This window comes from Mixophyes fleayi, chromosome 3, assembly GCF_038048845.1.
Source record: "Mixophyes fleayi isolate aMixFle1 chromosome 3, aMixFle1.hap1, whole genome shotgun sequence".
Lineage (NCBI taxonomy): Eukaryota > Metazoa > Chordata > Amphibia > Anura > Limnodynastidae > Mixophyes > Mixophyes fleayi.
In genome coordinates this window covers 34207686-34230709 of record NC_134404.1, presented here as the reverse complement: position 1 = coordinate 34230709, position 23024 = coordinate 34207686, and the positions used below count along the sequence as shown (strand labels likewise).

Below are 23024 nucleotides of genomic sequence, written 5' to 3'. Positions count from 1 at the left end.
CACTCATTGTGATCTTTTCCTAAATCTTAAAAGAAAGAAACTTCAGGATGACATCTCTGGGAGGGGATGAGTCTTTAGGTTTGGGTCGAAGGGCTCTGTGAGCCCTCTCTATCTGAATCTGGGACTCAGAGGGAGGGAACCAGGTGGATAAAGAGGCGGGTCAAATAGGGTTCCAATAAATGAGTATCAATGTCCTCGGGGATATGCCGAATACGGAGATTGTTTCTTCTCTCTGTTTTCGAAGTCCTCGTTCTTGTCTCGAAGGAATTCAAGCTCCCTACTGAGGTATTCCAAGTCTTGGATGGTTTCCTTGTGGAAGGTCTTACATTGTGTTTGGGACTGTTCTAAGGTAATGGTTCGCTGGCTCAGGTCAGAAATATCTTTTTTCAGTTCCCCCACTGTCTTCTGAAAATTCAGCTGTGAGAGATTGTTTAAGATCTACCAGGAGGGAGCGAATGTCTGAAATGTCTTTCCTTGTTGCCGGAGCATCTTCCACTTCCATGTCTTCTTCTCGGGGAGCCGGCCGTAGTTGTTTGTCTTGTCTAGAAAAGTGCTGGGTAATTTCAGCATTTTGCCCTCTTTTTATTTTGGAGGCGGATTTACTCATGATTAGAGAGAGGATGGAAATAAAGAGTTGCTTGTGTATAGGAAGTACTTGCCCTTTTAGTAATGCTCTGGACGATTGCAACCCCAGGATTTACATCCTCAGAAAAGTGAAAGTCACAGGAAGGAACCTGTTATTTCCACGGAGCCCTTCACTAGCGTGTCCCACCAAAGCGGCTGCCAGGCCACGCCACGCTTTATCCAAGTTTTAATGCTGAGTCCTGCAGTATCTTGTCTGTCTGGAATGGTGTCCAGGCTGCCCACTTTAATTTCTGAAACAAATGTGGCTCCAGCAGTGACTCTTTGAGATTTAATAGGCACAAACTGCAGTGTGGCGTAATGTACACTAGATGGCAGCGACAGATAGTAATGATTATTCAGTTGCTATTGACAAGCTGCTGAGGTAGAATAGAGACATTGACAGCAGACTATTATTATAAGGTCTGACTTTAATCAACATAGGCTGGTAACTGTCTCTCACCTCAGCCTCAGCAGTGTAAACATAAACGCAGGCACCGCTGGGTTATCTTGTCCGTTCAAACTGAGACTACTCTGCGACTACAGAGTTCCAGTGGGATTCCCAGCAGGCCCTGCTCCAGCTAAGCCACCGGAAATGAAGGTGGGAATGGCGCCCGCAGCATCCGGTCCAATGCCTCATATGGACCAAGGAAAGAGAGGGGACCCTCTGACAGGCGGCTGTCCACCAGCGCACTCGATCCGCAGAACACTCAGCAGGTATTTAGACTCAGCCGCGATCAGCCACCAGGCAGGTCGGAAAGGTCAGCGGCAGTCAGCAGGCGTGCACCCGCATCTCCGGACCACCCGGCCGGGCTCCACGCTAGATGCCAAAGATGCCCAGCGAGTCAGTATAGGTCCTTAAACCCTCCTGTGGCACCTCTCAACCGCCAGGGTAGGAACAGAATGCCCGCAAATGATGAACTTTATAATTAGTGAGAGGAGCTCCAGTGCAACACGTCCGTGCTAGATGGCAGCCAGGCCACGCCCCCTATGTGTTGTATTTCTGAAGTCCGTCTCTCTCTCTCTCTCTCTTTGACAACGGACACTAGGCCACCTCTTCCTGTCTGTGACTTTTGACTCTAGACATTATCCTATATGACATCTGGCTAAGGATCATTTCTCACTCTCTTTCTCTTTAAAGTCTGACTAAAGACTGTCTCTTACGCTCGTTAGGTCTTATGACCAGCATCAGTTGAGATCACAGTCCTTAGTATCCAGGCCGCTCCTGCAGATGAGCACTATATCTATAAAAAATGTTATCATTTTATAAAAGTTGTAATTTATATTTTATTAAGTATTATTATATAGAGCAGTGGTGGAAGTGGGGGTATATACGGTGGTAACCCATATCGTCACTTCTCCTACTGCCGTCATTGTAAAACTATCAGATTCCATTCATTTAAATTCTCATTACATTCTTCATACTACCATTTCTATACACCCACTTTGACCACTAATAGAGAGTACCTAATAAAAACTGGTGTATACACACACAGATGAAATATGTCCAAGCATGCAGACAACCTAAAACTCACGATACTCTACTGTAGTTCATTTACTTTTATGGATTTTTCAGTGTTTTTATTCATATCATCAGCAGCTAATTATATAGTTCTTAGGGCCTCATTAAGGGGTCTGGCTGTCCTAGGCTAGTACACCTGTAGCGCTCACCCCATAGGTGTATAGGAATGGTCCTGAATATGAATTTTCAAGAATATTCTCCAGCATTCAAATTTAGACAGATTGTGTCATTCTCTCTTACCTGGTGGTCTTGCTTCTTCTCTCTTGCTTGTTCTTGCAGTTTTATTGCCTTCTAGCTGGCATCTGGAAAGTTGGGGTCCTGTCGACAGCAACAGATTCCAAATGCAAATATCACACCTAGAATCAATGCCAGACCTTTTACCTGCTTAATTGATGATGAAATAATGAGGGAATAGCCCACACATGTCCATGAAATAAGTTTTGAGTCGATTTTCCCATTACTTTTGGTCCCTTAAAAAGTGTGAGGCACATACAGAAACCGTTGTAATTCCTACACCGTTTTCCTGATTTGGATGTAAATTCCCCCAAATTAAAGCTGAAAGTCTGCAGTTAAAGCACATCTTATTAGTTTCATTTCAAATCCATTGTGGTGGTGCATACAGCCCAAATTATGAGAATTGTGTTGATGTTCCAATATTTATGGACTTGACTGTGTGTGTGTGTATATATATATATATATATATATATATATATATACACACATACACACACATATACATACATATATACATACACACACAAAGCTTCAGCTGTGTTTCATTATCTGCAACTACTACTACCATGTTCCTCCTGCCCCTCATATTCCGCACACTACTTGTTTCTTAGGGTGAAAACTTTATTTCCCTTTTTTGGGGAAATGTACCTATTGTTCTGTGCTGCTGCTGACTTAGAAAGTTGTGCATTTTGCTTATTTTATGGGCAACTGGGCATGGCCTTTAGTTTAAATATATATTAGTTATTAGTTCAAGACATACAAATCTATAAAAGAAATGCATATATTGTAACAAATAGATTTTTTAAAAGCCATTAAAATATCAACACACAGACTTCTATAGAAAACGTAAATTGTATTATTAAATAATTTAAACTTACAGTATATACACTGCTTCTCCCATTAAGCAAATTAGCATACATTAAAAAAAAAGAAAAACACCATAATAAAAATAATAATAATAATTTCTACTGGTTATAAAGTAAACTCCAATTTCTGTTAATCCAAAGTTTTATATTATATAACTGACAGCTATCAGGCTGTCATTTTTGGTATAGATTCAGGCAATGGACGGATCTATCATTGCTTTAGTGAGCTGCAACTAAATCAATTGTCCACATTGATGGAATGATTTTATACATAATTTTGTGTGTTGATATTTGAATGATTTTGAAAAGGTATTTTTGTTAGAATATATAGATTTCTCTTTTATCCTTTATCCTTTAATTGTTTAGCTAATTTTGTACAATTGCTGCAGAGTAAATCTATGATTAGAAGCAATTGTACTCCGACAGACCTATTGTTGTTTTATTTGTGTTTTGGTTTAATTGCATACATACTGTATGCATTTCTTATATATTGCTATAAGATTATATACTTTTGATACATTAATTGGTAATAATTCATATAACCTCTAAGTAAGATGAATATATTCACCTTGATTGAATGAGAGCGTAAATAGAAGGGTTGGGATTTTCTGTTACATAAATAGACACGTTACACCGTATGTGTTTATGCATTAATTTCAAATTTCTATTCTCTAAATATCAAGTATTGGGGTATAAAAAAGTCTACTAGAATACCCGATTTTTCAGCATATTTACATACCGAAACAGAAATACAAAATGCCCCCTTTCCACATTATTCCAGGTGTGTCCACCTTTGTCTCCAGACAAGAGCTGGGAGTCCATGCCCTAAAGGAACCAATCCTACCTTTGAAACAACTGTAAGAATACATTTAATAGAAACAGCCTATAAAGCAAAAAGTGTAAGATAGAGGAAGCAAGTCACTCACAGCTCATTATCCCACCTGGGATTAGCTATCACTAGTAGAATAACATATGGTTACAGGACAATGGGCTTGTGACTATCCAGCACAATTCTTGTTACTTGGCCTGTACATCAGCATCTGAATACATTCCCCTCCCAGGACACTACTATGTAGTGACCATATGATTGTGTTGTGTATGATGTAGATGGGCAGATGTTGTTTTCTGATCTTTACACTGAGAGCAAATCCATATTCTCCCAGCATGAACCTGGCTGGAGACCTTCTCTAGTTCTTGCTGGTGTCGTTTTTATGTGTCTGGGTTACCACCCTCAATTCAGAACATATGTTGCATCTAAGAGACATTATTCCACAACTCCTGAAAATGTAATTGTTGCAAATAAACTTACGGATCAAACCGTAAATTGATGAACTGTGCATGAAATGCATTCTTTGTTTAGTCTGAAATGTATCTCTGTGGGTGTGAATATAATGTAACACATAAAGTAAAGAAGCTCTTACTGCTTGTATGTCAAACATATATCTCACTTTCTATTCTTTCTGATTTATTTTTATTTCCCTCATCCTGGACTGACTGTTCTCTCTTTACCATTAGTTGGAATTTGCATTTAGACAGACAATAGACTTTCCTATGCTGGATCAGAGATCAATATTCTAAATGTAGATAATATATAAGATCCCAATGGACGGCAGACTTCATAGGTTTCCAGACAACAACCCTCCCTGAACCTGTACATGGAAGAGATGGGTGATGAGACGGATAGATCATCAAGGATTTAGTCTATGGACTGGCTGTATTTGAAACAGACAAGGTACAACCTCAGCTCTGACAGTAAAACCCTACCGGTCCAAGCAGGGAATCTCAGAATCTACATATATTGCAATATATGTTTTTATTAAAATATGTTTTTTAGAGAAAGAAAGAAACAACGATAGAAAGATAGAAAGATCAAAAGAAAGAAAGAATGATAGGAAGAACGAAAGGAGGATAGAAAGAACATCACATCATGCTGAGTAGATAAATGTTAACATGAAGAACAAAGAAAATATGTATAATTAACAGCGTAAATAAAACACAAGATGTAAATAAAAATTGTCACAAGGAATATACCCACTTCCCAGGTGTGGTCCATTGAGTTCCCCATAATTATTCACTGAATAGTTCTGTAAAAGTAATTTAAGTGGCCATAATCCCCAGATAAAAGAAGTGCTTGTTACCTGACTGTTGATATAGCAAACTATTTGTAGTTATAATAAACCACTGTTTTACCCATTGTGTTCATCAATTGTAAATTTAATTCTTATTTTTAATTTTTGTTTAGGTATTTAAAATGTTGTGTTCCAACAAGACTGGAGGATCATCTAATAATGTTCTGGTTTCATGACAAGTACAGTATATGAAGCAGATGTGAACATATGTTGAGTGTATATGTGGCATCATGTCAATAAAGCTTTTCCATATTTCAAAGAAGTTCTTTGTACATAATTTCTTATTTATGGAGGATTCCACCCAATCCAGGCGCAATGCATGGAATAGATTATTATGAAAAGGGACATGGTAGGAGACTCGTTGTTAATCCACACGTATAGGATGTCTTTTTTGACCACAGTGGAGATCAGCAAAAAGTTTTCTCCTCCTGTTGGTCATTCTAGAGGACTTGGTAATTATAACTAGAATATCCTATTCCGGAAACAAGGGTACATAATTAAGAGGGATTGTCATATTTGTTTCCTAAAATGGGAAATCAAGGGACATCGTGGCACTATATGTTAATGACAAATTCACAGCGTTTTATGATCTTGTGTGGCCAGCCACTTCACGGCTGAGCTGTTCTTACTCTTGGATGTTTCCACTTTACAATAACATAACTTGCAGGTGGCCGGGGCAGACGTAGCTGGGCAGATATGGGACAAACTGGCTTATTGTAAAGGTGGTATCATATGACATTGTTACATTGAAAGTCAAGGAGCTCTTCAGTATGACCTGTTGAATGAATTTCCAGAATAAATCAATATTGTCCAGTCCAATTGTAGATTTTGCAATAAAAAGAGATTTACTTCATTTTTAGATCTTAAGTTACATAGTTACCAAAGACAGAGTTAATTTACCATACAGCCTGCAGACCATGATTTCTTAACAGAGAAAGTGTCCGCTCAGTTGGCTGCAGGTCAATTTAAAAACGTGGGTGTGTTTACAAAATTATATCATCACAGAGGTCACATGGATGGCTCACAATGAATCAGCATTAACTTCACGGATCTACTTTCTTAGAAGAGATATTTGCACAAGATATAGTTCCTAGCCTTTTCACAGTATTGTACCAGCAATTCCTCAAAATAATAATATGTGTTATAACAATAATATATAATAATATTGCAGATCAGGTTGCTGACAATAAATGTTATTATTATTATATATACAACTTTAAACTCATTCCACTATGCAGAGATAAAACAAAAACGTCTGCCTTATTTTGCTTCTGACACCAGGCTAACCTCTGGATAGTGAAACACAGATTTGAATAACTCCTAATTAAGCTATATCTTATCCCTGTCAAAAAGAGCTAAGAGAATATTTTCTTTCATTGCTGTGACATCATGATGTCAATCTTTGGCAAGGTAAATGGAGTCTTGTCATTTGTCCAAAAATCGCAGATTTTAGCATCTTCTTATCACAACTTTTCAAACCCCCCCTTTTTCTCCTGATATCTATTGGTGAGGGAAAAAACAAACAACTAAACAAGGATTTCTGTGGCTGACCTGTGAAAACAAATTTATATATAATAGAAAGAAAATATGAGAATTCATAATACACTTTATTCCATTACACATTACACTAATATCATTTTCCAAGGACATGCATACTATATATATGGAATTTTCATTTAGAACATTTGATAATGACAGTTCCCCTACAATCTGTTATATAAACACGTTAACATTAAGCATTTTCCAATAACTCGTAAATAATCCTTACGCACTAAACACTGGTGCAACTATATTTTTTGTTTTCAATTTCATCATGTTGCCATATTTCTAAACATTAATTTTTTCTCTAGGTTACAATTCGCATGAGTTGATTCTACATATTTGCATTTACAATTTTTGTAATATTCACTATTGTAGTTACTGTTATCACCTCTTTACTTGTAGCCATGGTTTGTGTACTTAACCCAGTTGTTCCAACTTCCTGATTGTCAACCATAGTTTTGGGGCTGAGCCGTGCACTGCTCCTCCCCTCTGCTCTGGTCGTCCACTTTGGCTGTGGAGCACAAGGCTATTGGCGAACGCATACTGCCAAAAATTTAAACGCGCAATTATGTTTAAGTCACAATTTTATTTTTCTGTGAACCACTTGTCGCAATACGCAGTTGTGTATGCGCCATATTTCTTACATATAAGAAATCTCGCTGAACTAATAGGCCCTTCTTCAGGCAGTACATTGACCATCTCTAGCGTATGCTTAGCACCCATGTTGAACAATATCAATATCTATGCGGACCACAGGGCTATCAGCTCCTCGATACCCTGCCTCTCCCACAAATACTTTCAACACTTTGCCACACGCAATCTACCGCTAGAGATCGTTAACGGCCGTGGATGTATTTGCTCAAGCCGCCTCCACTCGCTTCCTCTTGCACCAAACGAGGACCCCTATCACAGACATATCAATGCGGACCACGAGACTATCAGCTCCTTGATACCCTGCCTCTCCAACAAATCTGTTGAGTCTATTAAAACTGGCAGCATCTGCCAAAATCAATTACCAGCCTTGCCAACATAATTCCTCCAAGCTGCTCTCCCAAGTCACAATCACTGCCTTACTGTGCGGTCCGATCGCACCGCTTTAAGATACTAACTATCAGTAAACGTTCGATTACTATTGGGCGTGCTTTGCGAAAACCTCCTTTGTATTTGCCCCCGGTATACCTGTCCCATATACTGTCCTTCAGTTGGGCAACCTGCCTCGTCAGACAGAAACTGAGGCCATTCAACAATATAACAGTGTATCTAAGTCACAAAGTCACACAATATACACCTGTTCTGCGCAGAAAATCAACTTCCCAACAATAGTAATAACGTTTCAGAGGCTTTAATAAGTGATTTCACTATAAAAATACAACAGGATTATCTATCAACGCAACTGCTTAAACATGTGGCAACACAGGAACACATATGTGTATGCTAAGCAAACAAACCAATGCTGTATATAACAATCGCATTAGGACTATTTATACCAATATTACCGCTGTCCCTTTAGGAACACTCCAGCTCCTCTGATAGACTCTCAAAGCAGGAATTCAGTTTATCAACACAATATTTAATAAAGTATAGAACGATATGTTCCTACCTTATCCACTCTCTGTGAATAAATCTAATTCCCCAGGTCCCCACAGTAGAGGGGTTTAAAATAAATTTCATTCAACCATATAGATCAAACCCCAGTTGAGCTGTTAGAGTGCCCCTATTGACTACAGAAGGTTATTACAACATGAGTAATTTTAATTCTTAATTCTAAATTTAACTATAAATAAAAAGTTCTGTCATTATCAAACATTTATAATTATTTAATATTTTCATAAGCAGCTTCATTCTAAAACATATCCGGAACTTACTCAAGGGAAAGGAGAGAGAACAGAAGAAAAAAAATAAAAATCAACATAATTTGGACATTTCCTGTGATATACCACTGGTATGCATACTATACCTGTTGTTTTTTACAAATTACCACATTTCATAAAATAGCAAAATATATATATATTCAATTAGTCTTTTCCTTTTACTCATTAACACACTTACCCATATGCTTTGTTCAGATAATAGTTCTATCAATATATCTCTAAAATCACACTAGTATACTGCATTCATACATCTCATATATTCATATGTATCAGGCATATCACAGATACTATATCTCTGCACAACTTGTTATTTCTTAAATCTATGTGCTCAAACTTTAAAATTAACTAGATCAACAAAAATGATTTCTAAATTTTTTTTTAAATATCCACTAATACATATCCACTTTTTTCTAGCAAATGTACTTATATCAGTGGTTATTTAAATTTGACTAAAATATAAATATAAATTCTATTGATACAGAAAGATGTCCAAATTCAGTATACAGTATACTTTTATCAATTAATTTCCTAGTAATATCCAAGCAAAGCATTTTTTTAAAGTAATAGTCCTTAAATCCTGTTGGTGTATCCTAATTGAAATGAGAGAAAAAAAACATTAATAAAATATAATCAGTATATTATAACAATTTGAACTATATGTTTCAAACTAGATTAAATTACTTGATTTAAAATGGAATAAATTAACAGCTTGTTTCCTGTAAAAAAATAAAAATAAACATTTGGCATTGGATCCCACCCTGTTTTGTTCTCCTGGGAACAAAGAATGAATAGGTTTATGTTAATTAAGTTAGCAAACAAAACAAAAGATACCTTGTAACTTAATCTATATGCACAGCCTTTTGTAGCATCCACAAACATATGTTAAATACTTAGGTGTGGAAGGAAATTTTCCCATTGAAATAGACAGTAGACTAAAATATTAATAATAAGAGTTTTAAGTAAAACAATTTAAAATCTTGGAAAATGCTTTTATCATATATGTTCGTAAAAGCTTGTTAATTTAAGTTTAAACATGACTTCATAATATTATTCTCTTACTGTATGTCTATATCTATTATTTCACACTTGCATACATGTGACTATTTGTTCATTCCTTGGATATAATCTACCAAAATCTCTATATAATTGTTCATTAATATTTTAGTATCTTTCTAAACGTATTTATATTAATAGTTACAAGTATGCAAGTATGCTTGCAGCCGCTCGGCTCATTTTCCTTTCTTGCTGCACCTCTTCTGTCTCCACCCTATACCAATCCCTTCACTGGCTCCCCTTCCCCTACAAAATAGTGTTCAAGCTCCTCACACTTACTTTCAAGGCCCTCTCCAACTCCACTGCTCCCTACATCTCCAACCTTATTTCCATCCACGCTCCATCCCACCCTCTGCGTTCGGCTAATGACCGTCGCCTCTCCTCCCCCCTGGTTACCTCCTCCCATGCTCGCATCCAAGACTTCTCCTGCGCTGCCCCCCTCCACTGGAACCAGCTGCCCTGCTCCATCAGAACATCCCCCAACTTGTCCAGCTTCAAACGGGCCTTAAAAACCCCCCTCTCCCTCAAAGCCTTCCAGTCCCCCACCTAACCGACTTCTTCCAGCCTCCCACCTACCGCCCTCCCTATCCTGCCCTCCTCCTGCCTCCCTCCTCGTCATTCTCTTCTCCCCCCTCTCCCTCTCTGCATTCTCCCCCTTTCCTCCTCCTACCCTTGTGTCTCTGTCTGTCCTACCCTCCCCTTAGATTGTACGCTCCTTCAAGCAGGGCCTCCTTTCCTCCTGTTCTCCACCACCTTAACTCTGCTCTCCAGCTCCTTGTCTCCTCTGTGAGGTCCTCCTGCCCTTCTGCCCCTCTAGCTACACCGCTGGGGCTCTCACCTCTCATCTAGCTGTACATTGAGCTTCCGAATTACTGTGCTTTTGTTAACTGTTCCATGCTGTCTCTCCCTGTATCGTGTTTCTGTCTGTACCTGTACGGCACTACGGATACCTAGTGGCGCCTTATAAATAAAAATGAATAATAATAATAAAAAAATAATATGCTTGCAAAATCATAGTTATACAACTTACAACACGAATCTATGAAGAGATATTGTATCTACTTAAAGTGTATTTAATAAACTAATTCATAGCTGGAATCCTTGGCCTCTGTAACAACAAAAGAATGTTTTTAGTTATACAAGAGTATTTCTAATCAAATGTTAAACACATGCAGTATTCAAGCTATCTGTTCATTCATAAACATTTCATTGTGAGTTTCTGAAATCCCCCCCTCAGAAAAAACAAAAGCAGTGGCTGGGAATAGTCTTGCCCTATTCAATGGTCTGCAGTATCTGTTTATACAGTAAACATATCCTTTTATGAAGAATATTGGTATTGATACTAAGAACAAAGATTACTCATTTAAGATTTTAAGGTAATCCCAACAGCCAGTTGAAAAATTTAAATAAACAATACAAGTTTTAGCTGCCAATTTACATTGTACTGACCCTCCCCATGCAACATAATTCTCTTTCAAAGTTACAAAATAAAAAACTTTTTCTATTTTTATTTTAGATTTTAGATTTTAAACACAGGTCTTCTCTGCAAAGTTATCTTGTAAGCCTGTTAAATATGAGCCTATATAAATAACCTATTAGTATGTATCTTTAGGCAATTGCCCCACAATTATCAGACTTATTTGAAACTAGACATAAAAAAAAATTACTTTGGAACCGTTTTAAATTACTTAGTTTCTTAATCTATTACAAATCTCCTAATTAACTACAATTTTTATTTTTTTTCATGATGTCACAACTCTACCTCTTATTTCTATAAAATACTTTACTATATATATATATATATATATATATATATATATATCAAACATGCCAACAAAAGGAAATGTTTTTCATATACTATACAATATATTATTGCATGAACACCATGCTTGACTTTAGAATGGCCGATCTATGTGGCATTTTACACAGCAGCCATTTTAAGATTCCTAAGAATTCCAACTTAAACTAATGAACTTATTAAAAATACAGTGCTATTTTAAGCTTTATATTTTTATGCAACAATATACATTTAACACATTACTTTCAAATTTACATAATACAGAGGCCTGAAAATATACATTAAATCAAATAGTACAGTTTTCTCAATTGGCATGCTTAAATAAGATACCTATTTTTTCTATATTTATATAACCAACTTAATATTAGATTTGTGACAGCATGAACAAATTCATATAAAACTACATTTAAACTTACATTTTTACAGCAAAATCTACAACTAAATTAGCTATTTCAGGACAAAAGTTTGCCTTAAATGTCCCAGAATTCATTTTAGCAACTTTCAACTAATGGACAAGCCTTCAGCTCTTCAACAAATAAAATGATTTCTTACCATTTTCCTTATTCCACTCTCTTGTTGATATGCTATGATTGGCCATAGCAAAAAGATTGAAAAATCCGATTACAGCCCCATCTTGTTGAATTAATTTCCAGAATAAATCAATATTGTCCAGTCCAATTGTAGATTTTGCAATAAAAGGAGATTTACTTCATTTTTAGATCTTAAGTTACATAGTTACCAAAGACAGAGTTAATTTACCATACAGACCATACAGCCTGCAGACCATGATTTCTTAGCAGAGAGAGTGTCCGTTCAGTTTGCTGCAGGTCAATTTAAAAACTTTTACAATGGTGGTTGTGTTTACAAAATGAAGTCATCACAGAGGTCACATGGATGGCTAACAATGAATCAGGACTAACTTCACGGATCTACATTCTTAGAAGAGATATTTGCACAAGATATAGTTCCCAGCCTTTTCACAGTATTGCACCAGCAATTCCTCAAAATAATAATATGTATTATAACAATAATATATAATAATATTGCAAATCAGGTTGCTGACAATAAATGTTATTATTATTATATATACAACTTTAACAGACCCATTCTACTGCTATTGTGTGACTATGAAGATTGCTGGCTGTGTGCCTGATTTTATTCAACGGTTAGCAATGGATCTGGCTGAAATGGCCAAAAACACTACTTGGAAGCGGTGCCCACATACTTTTGGCTATGTTGTGTAAATTGTGTGGATCAAGGAGAACGGGATCACAGCATTACAGGAATTAGTCTGACCAATCTCTTACTACATCACATGACTTATCTGGTGCATCCAACCACAGGACGTGGAGGAGCACTGACTAGAACTGTGTGTTATATTACATGACTACTGCATATGACATGTAAGTATGGACCTACAGCTGAAGGTGCTGCTGGGTCTTGCACATCAGTGACATTGATTTTACTTTCCACATATCACCCCTGTGTCATGTATGACTGACATCCAATCTGTGTTATTGGAGCACAGCCATTGCTAAGGGCAGGTGCTGTTTGGAAGGGCTACATCAAATTTAATTTTAATCAATAGTAAATGTAATAAACACAATTACTATTATTACTAATGCAACCTTCAAGCAAAGGTAAACTTATAGGGCCTGATTCATCTTTTACACAAGTAACAGCATGCAAATAAACTTGTGTTCAAACTGCTCTGCACATGCGCCTGAAAGGGACATTCACCAGTGAACCCAGATGCATGCAATTTATGTCCGCATGCAAATGACACTTACAAAGGCCTTTGATTTAAAGAGCAGAGCAAGCGTGGGAAAGGGTGGACTAATGTATGCAATGTTCAATGAGGGCGTGACTACACAGATGCTGATGATTCAAGGTCAGGGTATCTTGTACGTACGTGATTTGTAGCCGTATTTTTTTGCAACAGCTACAGGGCAGGTGTAAGTGCCGACTTACAGTAATCACTATACACATGCACATGTGCCAGAACAGGTGTTTGCAAGTAAGAGAAATTACAAAAAATTCTTTGTATGTACAGTATGCGCTAAGAACATGCAGTAAAATAATGTAAATAAAAACCTTTTTAAACATTTTTTTTGATGGAATATAGTATTAAGAGTTGCAAATTAGTTTTAGGAATTTTTTTCTGGTGGTACTTTAAATTGCACATATACATTGTGCATATTCTGCAGTCTGTTCTGTGAATCTACATATGGCAACAAATAGCAAGAACGTACTTATACTGAGGTTAAAATGGTTAAAATGGAATTAACATCAACGATTGGATTTGAATATTATCAGAACTATGCACACGTTTTGTACTCTTCTTTAAAACGCATGTTGCTTCCGACATGAATCAGGCCTATAAATTTTATTTAAGCATATATTTTATATCTTTTCAAATAATAAAAAGTAACATTTATAAAAATCCATTGTATTCTAATTCATTATGCATTATAACAGTTAAAGTTGTTAAGTACTCAAATGTTGCAGTAATATTCAGCATTACAGCCATACACGCCAATGTTTTAAAGTTGGTCGCACATAATTATTGTTTGTTTATTTATTTTTATATGCTCACTAACCCCCCGCCTTTCGGAATAAACCATTAAATATTAAAATCCAGTATAGTTCCTTATGGGGCATAATAATGCAAGTTGCACATTCTGCAATGTCGGACAATTGGGCCGATATTACAGCGTGTGTTCCCATACTAACCTTTATGCTCGATTAAAAATCTAATCAAAATTGATCAGATAATCATCAGATATATTGGTAAATGCTATTGGAAAATGATCTACTCTGTTATGTGTGTGGTTAATTTCCAACCACACAAAAGGGGCAGATTCATCAAACCTTATAAAATGAAAAACTGAAGGTTTTGCCCATAGCAACCAACCATATCCTAGAATGTACTAGATAAATGATCAATATAATCTTTTTGGTTGCCAACGGCAACACCTCCACTTTCACTTTTTAGAAGTTTTGATAAATCTACCCCCAAGATTTTTGTCCTAGCGAACTCTACATGTTAGAGGATGGTACTCTACTTCTACAGCATTAAACTCTTCCTCTGATTTTTCTTTCGATTATTATTTTATTACAAGGACAAGTTATTAATTATATAAGAATGTAGTTCCATAAACAACTGGGAAACTTGTATACAAGGCCTATGTCTAAGGCTATTATTACTGCTTCTTCATATAGCGCCTTCATATTACACATTAGTCTCTGTACAGAGAATATTTTTCTTTTACATCAGGCCTTGCCCCATAACAGACTTAATGTGATGTAAATCAAATGTATCAAATACTCCTGTAGAGAGTTTTTTTGGTCATACATTAATTTAGTTTGTGATTTAATAATACTGATCCAATTTTGTTAATATGCAAAAATGAGTTATAGGTACAAGGCTAAAATTTATAAAAGATGCACTAAACGCCCCTCATCTTGCCTGTTCCTTTAGAAGCATGCATATTATGACTGTGTATATTATAACTATATTTTGTAATATTTATTCACATCATAGCCGACACAACAGTCACAGCAGACACTGTAGTCTCAATGTTTGGGTAAAAATGTGCTATTGTTGTAAACAAGTAAATATACATTAAAATCAACTACTTGTTGGTAGAATGCACAATTATGTTTAAAGCCAACAACATTGGTAAACTAAAATATATATTCAAGTGATTTTTTTTTTCATGTAAGTTTCTGTTTTGGGCATAACTGTTAAGGGTGGAAAGTTTGTAACAATTACAAAGTCTTCAAATCATGTGTATAAATTACGTTAAAGAAATAACAATGCATCATAATCCCCTCCCTGCCATCCATTGTGACCAATCCACATATAATGCAATCACAATAGCTTCATCATGAATGGGCAAGTTCTAGGTGATACATTCATTTGCATCTAAATAGAGGTTCATGGACTTTCAATTATCTCTGGATGGGGAGTAACCTCAAGCCTCTGGCTGAACTCCCAATATAAGGCTGATCATGATATAGTTTAAGTACTTCAGTTATCTGTTGTAACTGTACACTAAGGACTTCTCTGTGATACCAAGGACAAGTTGTACAAGATTGGACCTCTGAGGAAGATTTTACCCTACTTCTTGGACTAAACCTGTTCTGTGAGTCATTGGAGCAGCTTCTCTGAATATCCAACTTCTCCTGACATTTACTGCTTAGGTAAGTTCAATTTTAATGCTCTGAAGTTTCATATCCATCATATTTTTGGTAATACTTTTTGAAATACGTACACTTACTTTATGGACACTGTGAAATACAAGCTGGTAATATGTAGTACTTGATAGCAATAGACTTGTGATAGCCCTTAGTATTAAATTTGCTAATAGTAAGCAATTTAAACCTTGCATTTTACTGATAAGTAGACTTGTTGAGAATGTCCTCATACATTCTTTTTTCACCATTAAGGATATGCATAGCTAGGATTTGGCAATGTCATTAATTTATGGTAAGATACACAATCCAAGATGCAGGTACACTCATTAAGCACTAGGACCAATTTATACATAATTAAAGACAGATATATTTTACACTCTGCAATGATATAAAGTCTATAATAGAAAAACTATAATAAACATGAGGTTCTTTGTACACATTTTGTTTAAACGGTGGATGCACATCAAGGTTTGATCAACTGTGCACTAAGAACCTCAGGCCTGATTCATTAAGGAAAGTTAGGCAAAAGAATACATTTTCTCTTGGACAAACCATTTTACAATAAAAAAGGGTGCCAATTAGTTTATTATTTCGCACATTAGTTAAATACTGGCGTTATTTTTCATGTAGCACACAAATACTTGACAGATTTAATTTTACACTAAAATTAAAAGTTGATCTAGGACATGCCTTACCTCAACTATAAATCTACAATCACATTTTAAGTTTACCTCCCCCTCCAATGCAACATGGTTTTACCAAGGTGCTTCTTTTTTTTTTGCTTTCCTTTCCTTAATGAATCAGGCCCCTCAAGTTTATTCTTGTTGTTCTATTATAGAGTTTATGTTCCTGCCGAGTTATACTTTTCTTTAATTATGTATAAATATTCATATTGGATTGTTTATTGTACTTTCAATCACAGTAGTGTAGCAGCTTTAATTTATTTGGAGATTAGGGTGTCCAGATCACCCTCTCTTGAAATTTTGTTTATTTTGAAGCTTGTGACTGCCTTATTTCTGGCCCAGCACCCTATCCATCTATCCATAGGTGTTTTTAATTAGAGCAGTCTGGATCCTACCTACCTTGTAGTTTATAGGGCTAAATGAGGCAAGTTCCATATTATAAAATTATCAATTGTTAGTGTGAAATAGGTGACCTTGATGTCATAGATGGACACCCACTGTTTGATCAAACTGTGCACTAAGAACCTCATGTTGATTCTCATTGTTCTATTATAGAGTTTATTTTACTGCTAAGTTTGACAGTATCTGTTTTTAATTATTTATAAATGTGGTCTTCGTGCTTAAAGAGTGCACCTGTGTACCTGCCTCTTGTACTGTGCATTGTACTTTCAGTCACAGTAGTGTAGCCTGTTTTGTTTAATAGATTTGGAAATTATTGTGTGCAGACCAATCCCCCCTTGAAATTGTATGATATATAATATATATATATATATATATATATATATATATATATATATATATATATATATCTCAAACTTTCACACATTTGCTCCAAACATTTTTGTCTTTTGTGGTTACAGATCGAGTCTAACCTCAAACTTGAGGCCTTGTTCTATCATCTTCTAGATTAACATGGAGGACATTCAACATTTTGAGATCCAGCAGGTATCAAAAGACAACTTTCAAGTGTTGAAGCAGCTGGGCCAGGGGACTTATGGTCAAGTTGTAATGGCTCGAGAGAGGGAAACTGGTAAGTTAATAGACATAAATAGGTACTAGAAAGATTTCAGTGATGGGCACAGATAACAATTGACCCATAACATATTTATAAAGTGGATATCACTAAATGTGTTTATCTTATGAAGTGTAAGTACAATTCTTGCTCTGTAAATGTCTAATGCATGTGTTACCTCAAATGTGTCTCTTTTTGGATTGCGTGCTAGAAATGAGATGGTTTTCTGCAGAAGCTACTGATGGGAAATTGTTTAACTAATATATATTAATCAAGGTACAACATTGTACTTTTTCTGATCAGGTAAATCTGTTGCCTTAAAAAAAGTGAAGAAGAACCAGACCACGCAGGAATTGTTCTTCCATGAGCTCTTCGTATCCATCTACCTGTCAAGCTGTGAAGGCATCATCTCTACTCATCCCACCTTCATTCAGACTAATAACCACTACACTATGACCCAGGAGCTGGCACCTGCCGGATCTCTTCATTCTCTCATTCAGCGTGGTGTAAGTAGAGCAAAATTCAAATCTCCTTAATGTGAAAAGTGTTACATGATACATTCATCCTTTGTGTTTTTATATTTATATTTGTTTTTATATTTGGTTGATGAACCAATATGTTATCATGTGTAAATGTCCTTAAAATTTTGGAATAATATAATACAAATTGGATATTTTTTAATATGAGGATAAAATGCTGACTTCAATTTCACTAATATTTTATAGGTTATTTATTATTATTATTATTATTATTATTATCATTGACAACCAGTAACATTTATGTATAATAGTAGAAAATAGCTGTCTCTCCACTATCTTAATATTTGCCATCTAAAAGTTTCAGAAAGAAGATTATAAGATCTTTTCTAACGGAGACACTTCTAAAATTATGTATTCTAATTTTTCAGGTTGGAATTCCAGAAGAGATGGTGAAACGTTGCGCAATGCAGCTGGCCAGAGCTCTAGAGTACATGCACAGTAAATCACTGGTGCACAGGGACGTGAAGCCAGATAATGTGCTTCTAATGGACAAAGATTGCCACCATATCAAGCTGAGTGACTTTGGATTAACTCAGCGTGCAGGTACTCTTGTTCCATCTATGTCACCCATCATACCATACATGTCCCCGGAACTCTGTGACTTGAAATATGGCAGTTTCTTAGCCTTGGATCCAAGTGTTGATGTCTGGGCTTTTGGTGTTCTTCTCTTTGTTGCATTTACTGGATCCTATCCGTGGAGAAGAGCTGTGGATGAAGATCCACTTTTCCAGGAGTTCATCAACTGGCAAAGTCTTGTACGACAAATTCCATCTCCAAGATCCTGGCAGAAATTCAGTAGGAAGGCTCAGGATATGTTCCATGTTCTGCTCTCCAAAGATCCTACCCTCAGGGATCCCGTAGGCGTTGTCCTGAATAATCTTGACTTTCAATGGGGAGTTGAAGATATTCCAGAGGAAGTTTTTCAGATTGTGGTAGAAGAAAAAGATAATGAAATGAGAGAAGATGAGGCCCAAGTCATTATAATAGAGGGAGAAGATGTATTTATTATTGTTGAGAGCCCCAGTGATGTGGAATATATCATTGTGACCTATACCTCAGAAGAATCATTTTCTAATTATAGCCCCTCAACGTTGAGTTTTTGGACAGAAAACAGCCTTAATCTGGGATCTGAAGTAGAGATTGGCTAGACCTCACCAATATAATTGATACAATTGGAAATGCAATATTCAATTTCAAAGCCAGTGCAACTTATTACTAATGTAAGTATAGTACCTGCTATCACTGGAATTGTTCATATGAACATTTGCTCTTGAAGCAGCCACTGCAATGATGTCGATGAAGGTTTCTCAGACACTAACGACACACAGGCTAAACTTGTAATACTTGGGAACACTCTGACTACATTGACGAGGACCCAGAAACAAAAAGATCGAAGTGGTAAGATTGTTTATTTTATTTTTTATTTTTGGGAGATAATGGGGTTGAGTGGGGGAGTTTGTCATATGGGTGATTTTTCTCAATATTAAGTAATATTCTATATTTGTCTTACTGTTATCTCTTCATTGCATCTGTTTTAACTCATTTTTGTGGTTTGCATATATGCGATATATTAAATGTAGTTCAATGTAGTTATTGGAAGGTATAAGATGGTTATAACAATGTTGCTGAGATATAGAATTAATGTTTAGATAACAGTTTGGTTTCTGATCCCACCAACATTTTTATTAATAATAAAAAAGATAAACTCCTCAACTGTTAAATATATAGATTATTTATATAATAGATTCCAGCATTTTTAATTTAAGAAATATAAACTACTGTTAAACATTGAAGCAATTACATTATACTTTATTGCAATCACTGTTCTTTTCTTCTATTAATGAACGAAAGGTTCAACAGTCTTTAGACAAGTGGGTGTTAACCATGTAAACATATATGGAACATTAGGATATCCTCAAAAGTAACTATTCTCCAAATGTGTCAGCATCACATACAAGAAATTTCTCTCTAATATTTAACTCGGCACTGTATCTGTATCTCCATGTCATCTGTCCCTAGACTATCTGTCTTTAATTATGACCTCTAGATAAACTGATTCTCTGTGACATCAGATTCAACACTTTTTCTCCTTTTCTTACGCTATCTCATCTCTCCCTCTTTGAAATCTATCTCAAGACTCTCTCTATTTTCCCCACGTGCCAGTTGTGGAAGGCCTGAGAGGGCACAGCTGGCTATGCAGCCTAAGAGGCATAACACCAGGCAAAAGACCTCAGGGGAGCACAGTACCAGGTTATAGGCCTGTGGGCAAGTTCTGCCATGAGGCCTGTGGGTTGAAAGTGGCATTAGGCCAGTAATTAGGTAGTAATTTCCCATAGTGAGAACATGACCGGTCTGTCCCCATCTAATGTGTAGGCAGCCATTTTGTTGTGTACTTGTACTGTGAGGCCTAGTAACTGTAATCATTTGTGATGTGGTCCGGTTAGGAAAAAAACTGTGCTGTAAGTTATTGTCTTGTCTATGTATCTTTCTTAATATTTTACCCTATAGGATCCAGATGTCAGGCCCCCATTAAAGGTAGGCTTTTGGTATCCAGTAACGCTTGCATTCTGTGCCTTGCGTACCTTTGAACTGTGGGGTAAGTAGTGCACTACACCCATCGGAGGTTTCGCGTTAGTGTTGCGCATCAGCCAATAACTTAGACTGTTAATAGGATCAGGTGCTGCTTGTTTGCTGTTATTAAGTTGTAGAATAATTCTGGTGTGGGAGGCACATTAGAGATAGTGAGCTTTTTCTATGGTGGTGATTGTTGTTGTGTCACACCTGTTTCTAGGTTCCAAGTGGCAGCATAGAGACTGTTATCAAGAAGACTGTTTTTCCTGGTGAGTAACATTTTCCGGCTTCGTTTCTTTCTTGGTAGGGCCCTCATCAATACCATGATGAGTAGGGTGTTCAGGCGGGATTTTTCCCTGTCCCGAATGTCCATAGCTCCGTGCCCAGGCCTAGAGCTAATCGAGGTATTGGCAAGCGTAGTAGAGTGAAAAGACTCTACTCCTGGCCTTCACCTCATACACTTCTTCTGCCAGCCGCACCACTGTAATTTGTCTGCTTTCCTCCCCAGGTAGAAGTGCTAGGGCTATTTAGCATGAAGTGAGACAGCGGGATTACTGGTGAGGAGTGTACCATGTGTCTTATTTCAGACCCTCAAGATCAGGTGGGTACCTGGGTTGCTGGGACAGTATTTACGTTGAGTGTCGCCCTTGTCTCATAAGCACCTTAATAACATATCACGCTCTCCCTGTGACTCAAAATTATCTCTGGGACATCTGATTCAAGAGGATCTCTCTGTATAATCTGACTGTCACTTCTGACATCTATCTCAATATTATGTCTGACCTTAGACAGTCTCTCTCTCTCTCTGTGACATCTCTCTCTAAAATGTCTTTCCCTGTCTGTGATTTTATGGCTCTCGCCCATCTCTCTCTCTTTGTGACAGCTGGATCTGGAACATCTCTCTGATCTCAGACATTGAACAGTCTCTCTATCTCTCTTTCTCTCTGACTACTGACTTTAGACAATTTCCTCTGACATCTGACTCAAGATAGTCTTTTTCTCTGAAATCTGACTCTAGAAAGTCTCTCTCTGTGGCCTCTCCGGTTTCCTCCCACTCTCCAAAAACATACTGGTAGGCAGTGCCGTAACTAGACATTTTAGTGCCCTGGGCGAGACAGGGCACCGGCGCCCCCCATCTAAGTAGGAGTGACATTTGCCAAGTGGGTGTGGCCAACCTAATGTGGGGGTGTGGCTAGCACTTTACTGAATGAATTCTTTTGTATTGCTGTGTTGTTGGTAGCCTCAAAAATACAGGTGTAACCTATACAAATTTCTCTCACTATAGGGAAGATATATAAGAGCCCTTGGCTTTACCTGTATTTTTTGCAATAGACACTATGTGGAGGAAAATAGAAATCATAGATTATAAATATGAAAATGACAAATTTTCTATTTCCTCTACTTTACACGACATACACTATATAAATTTGGATTTTTAAATACATATAAACCCAGTGCTGGAAGTGGGCTGCAGGATGACAAGTAGGAGGAATAGGGGAGAAGATGGTGCAAGGGGGTAGATGAGAGGGACAGGGGAGAAGGTGGGCCTGGGGACAAGGTGGCACAGAGGGGGTATTAGATGAGAGGGCCTGGGGACAAGGTGGCACAGAGGGGGTAGTAGATGAGAGGGCCTGGGGACAAGGTGGCACAGAGGGGGTAGTAGATGAGAGGGCCTGGGGACAAGGTGGCACATGGGGGGGAGTAGATGAGAGGAACTGGGGAGAAGGTGGCACAGGGGGGTAGCTGAGAGGGACTGTGGAGAAGGTGGGACAGGGGGGTAGATGAGAGGGACTGAGGAGAAGGTGGGACAGGGGGGTAGATGAGAGGGACTGGGGAGAAGGTGGCACAAGGGGGTAGATGAGAGGGACTGGGGAGAAGGTGGCACAGGTGGGGTAGATGAGAGGGACAGGGGAGAATACATAAATGCGAAATACAAAAAAATACAATACCAAAAAATAATCATTATACATTTTCATGTCCCCTGCCCCCATAGCTTTTGCTTCCCCACTACACTCACTCAGTTTTTGCTCCTGGATGGAGCACCCTATTTCCTATTTTTTTTTAAATATATATTTTAATTACAATATAACATTTACTTACCTATTTTTCTTCCCTCCTGGATGGTCAGCATAGCAGTCAGCAGTAGATGCAGGGGACTCACTCTCTCTGCTCAGCAATGGCCGCTCCTCACTTTCTTTTCAGAGGGGGGGTGGAGCGGAGCACAGCATCCATGAAGGGGAGGGGGCGGGTCCTGACAAATAACTTTATACACACTCTGACAGACAGTGTGATCATTGTTTGACCAGCCACCACACTAGCCACTCCCCCGACTCGCGGCACCCAACCCCCCTCCCCCGACTCGCGGCAACCGACCCCCCCTCCC

The 23024-nt window shown here is 37.4% G+C and overlaps 1 protein-coding gene across 1 annotated transcript; it reads left to right on the top strand.

Annotated features, from left to right (window-relative positions):
• The first annotated feature begins 17431 nt into the window (after window positions 1–17431).
• Window positions 17432–19218, top strand: LOC142143099 (serine/threonine-protein kinase SBK1-like). The gene is made up of 3 exons (XM_075200812.1): window positions 17432–17549; window positions 17835–18037; window positions 18439–19218. Exons 1-3 carry the CDS (start codon window positions 17432–17434, stop codon window positions 19216–19218), a joined length of 1101 nt encoding a protein of 366 aa, XP_075056913.1.
• Window positions 19219–23024: the final 3806 nt, after the last annotated feature.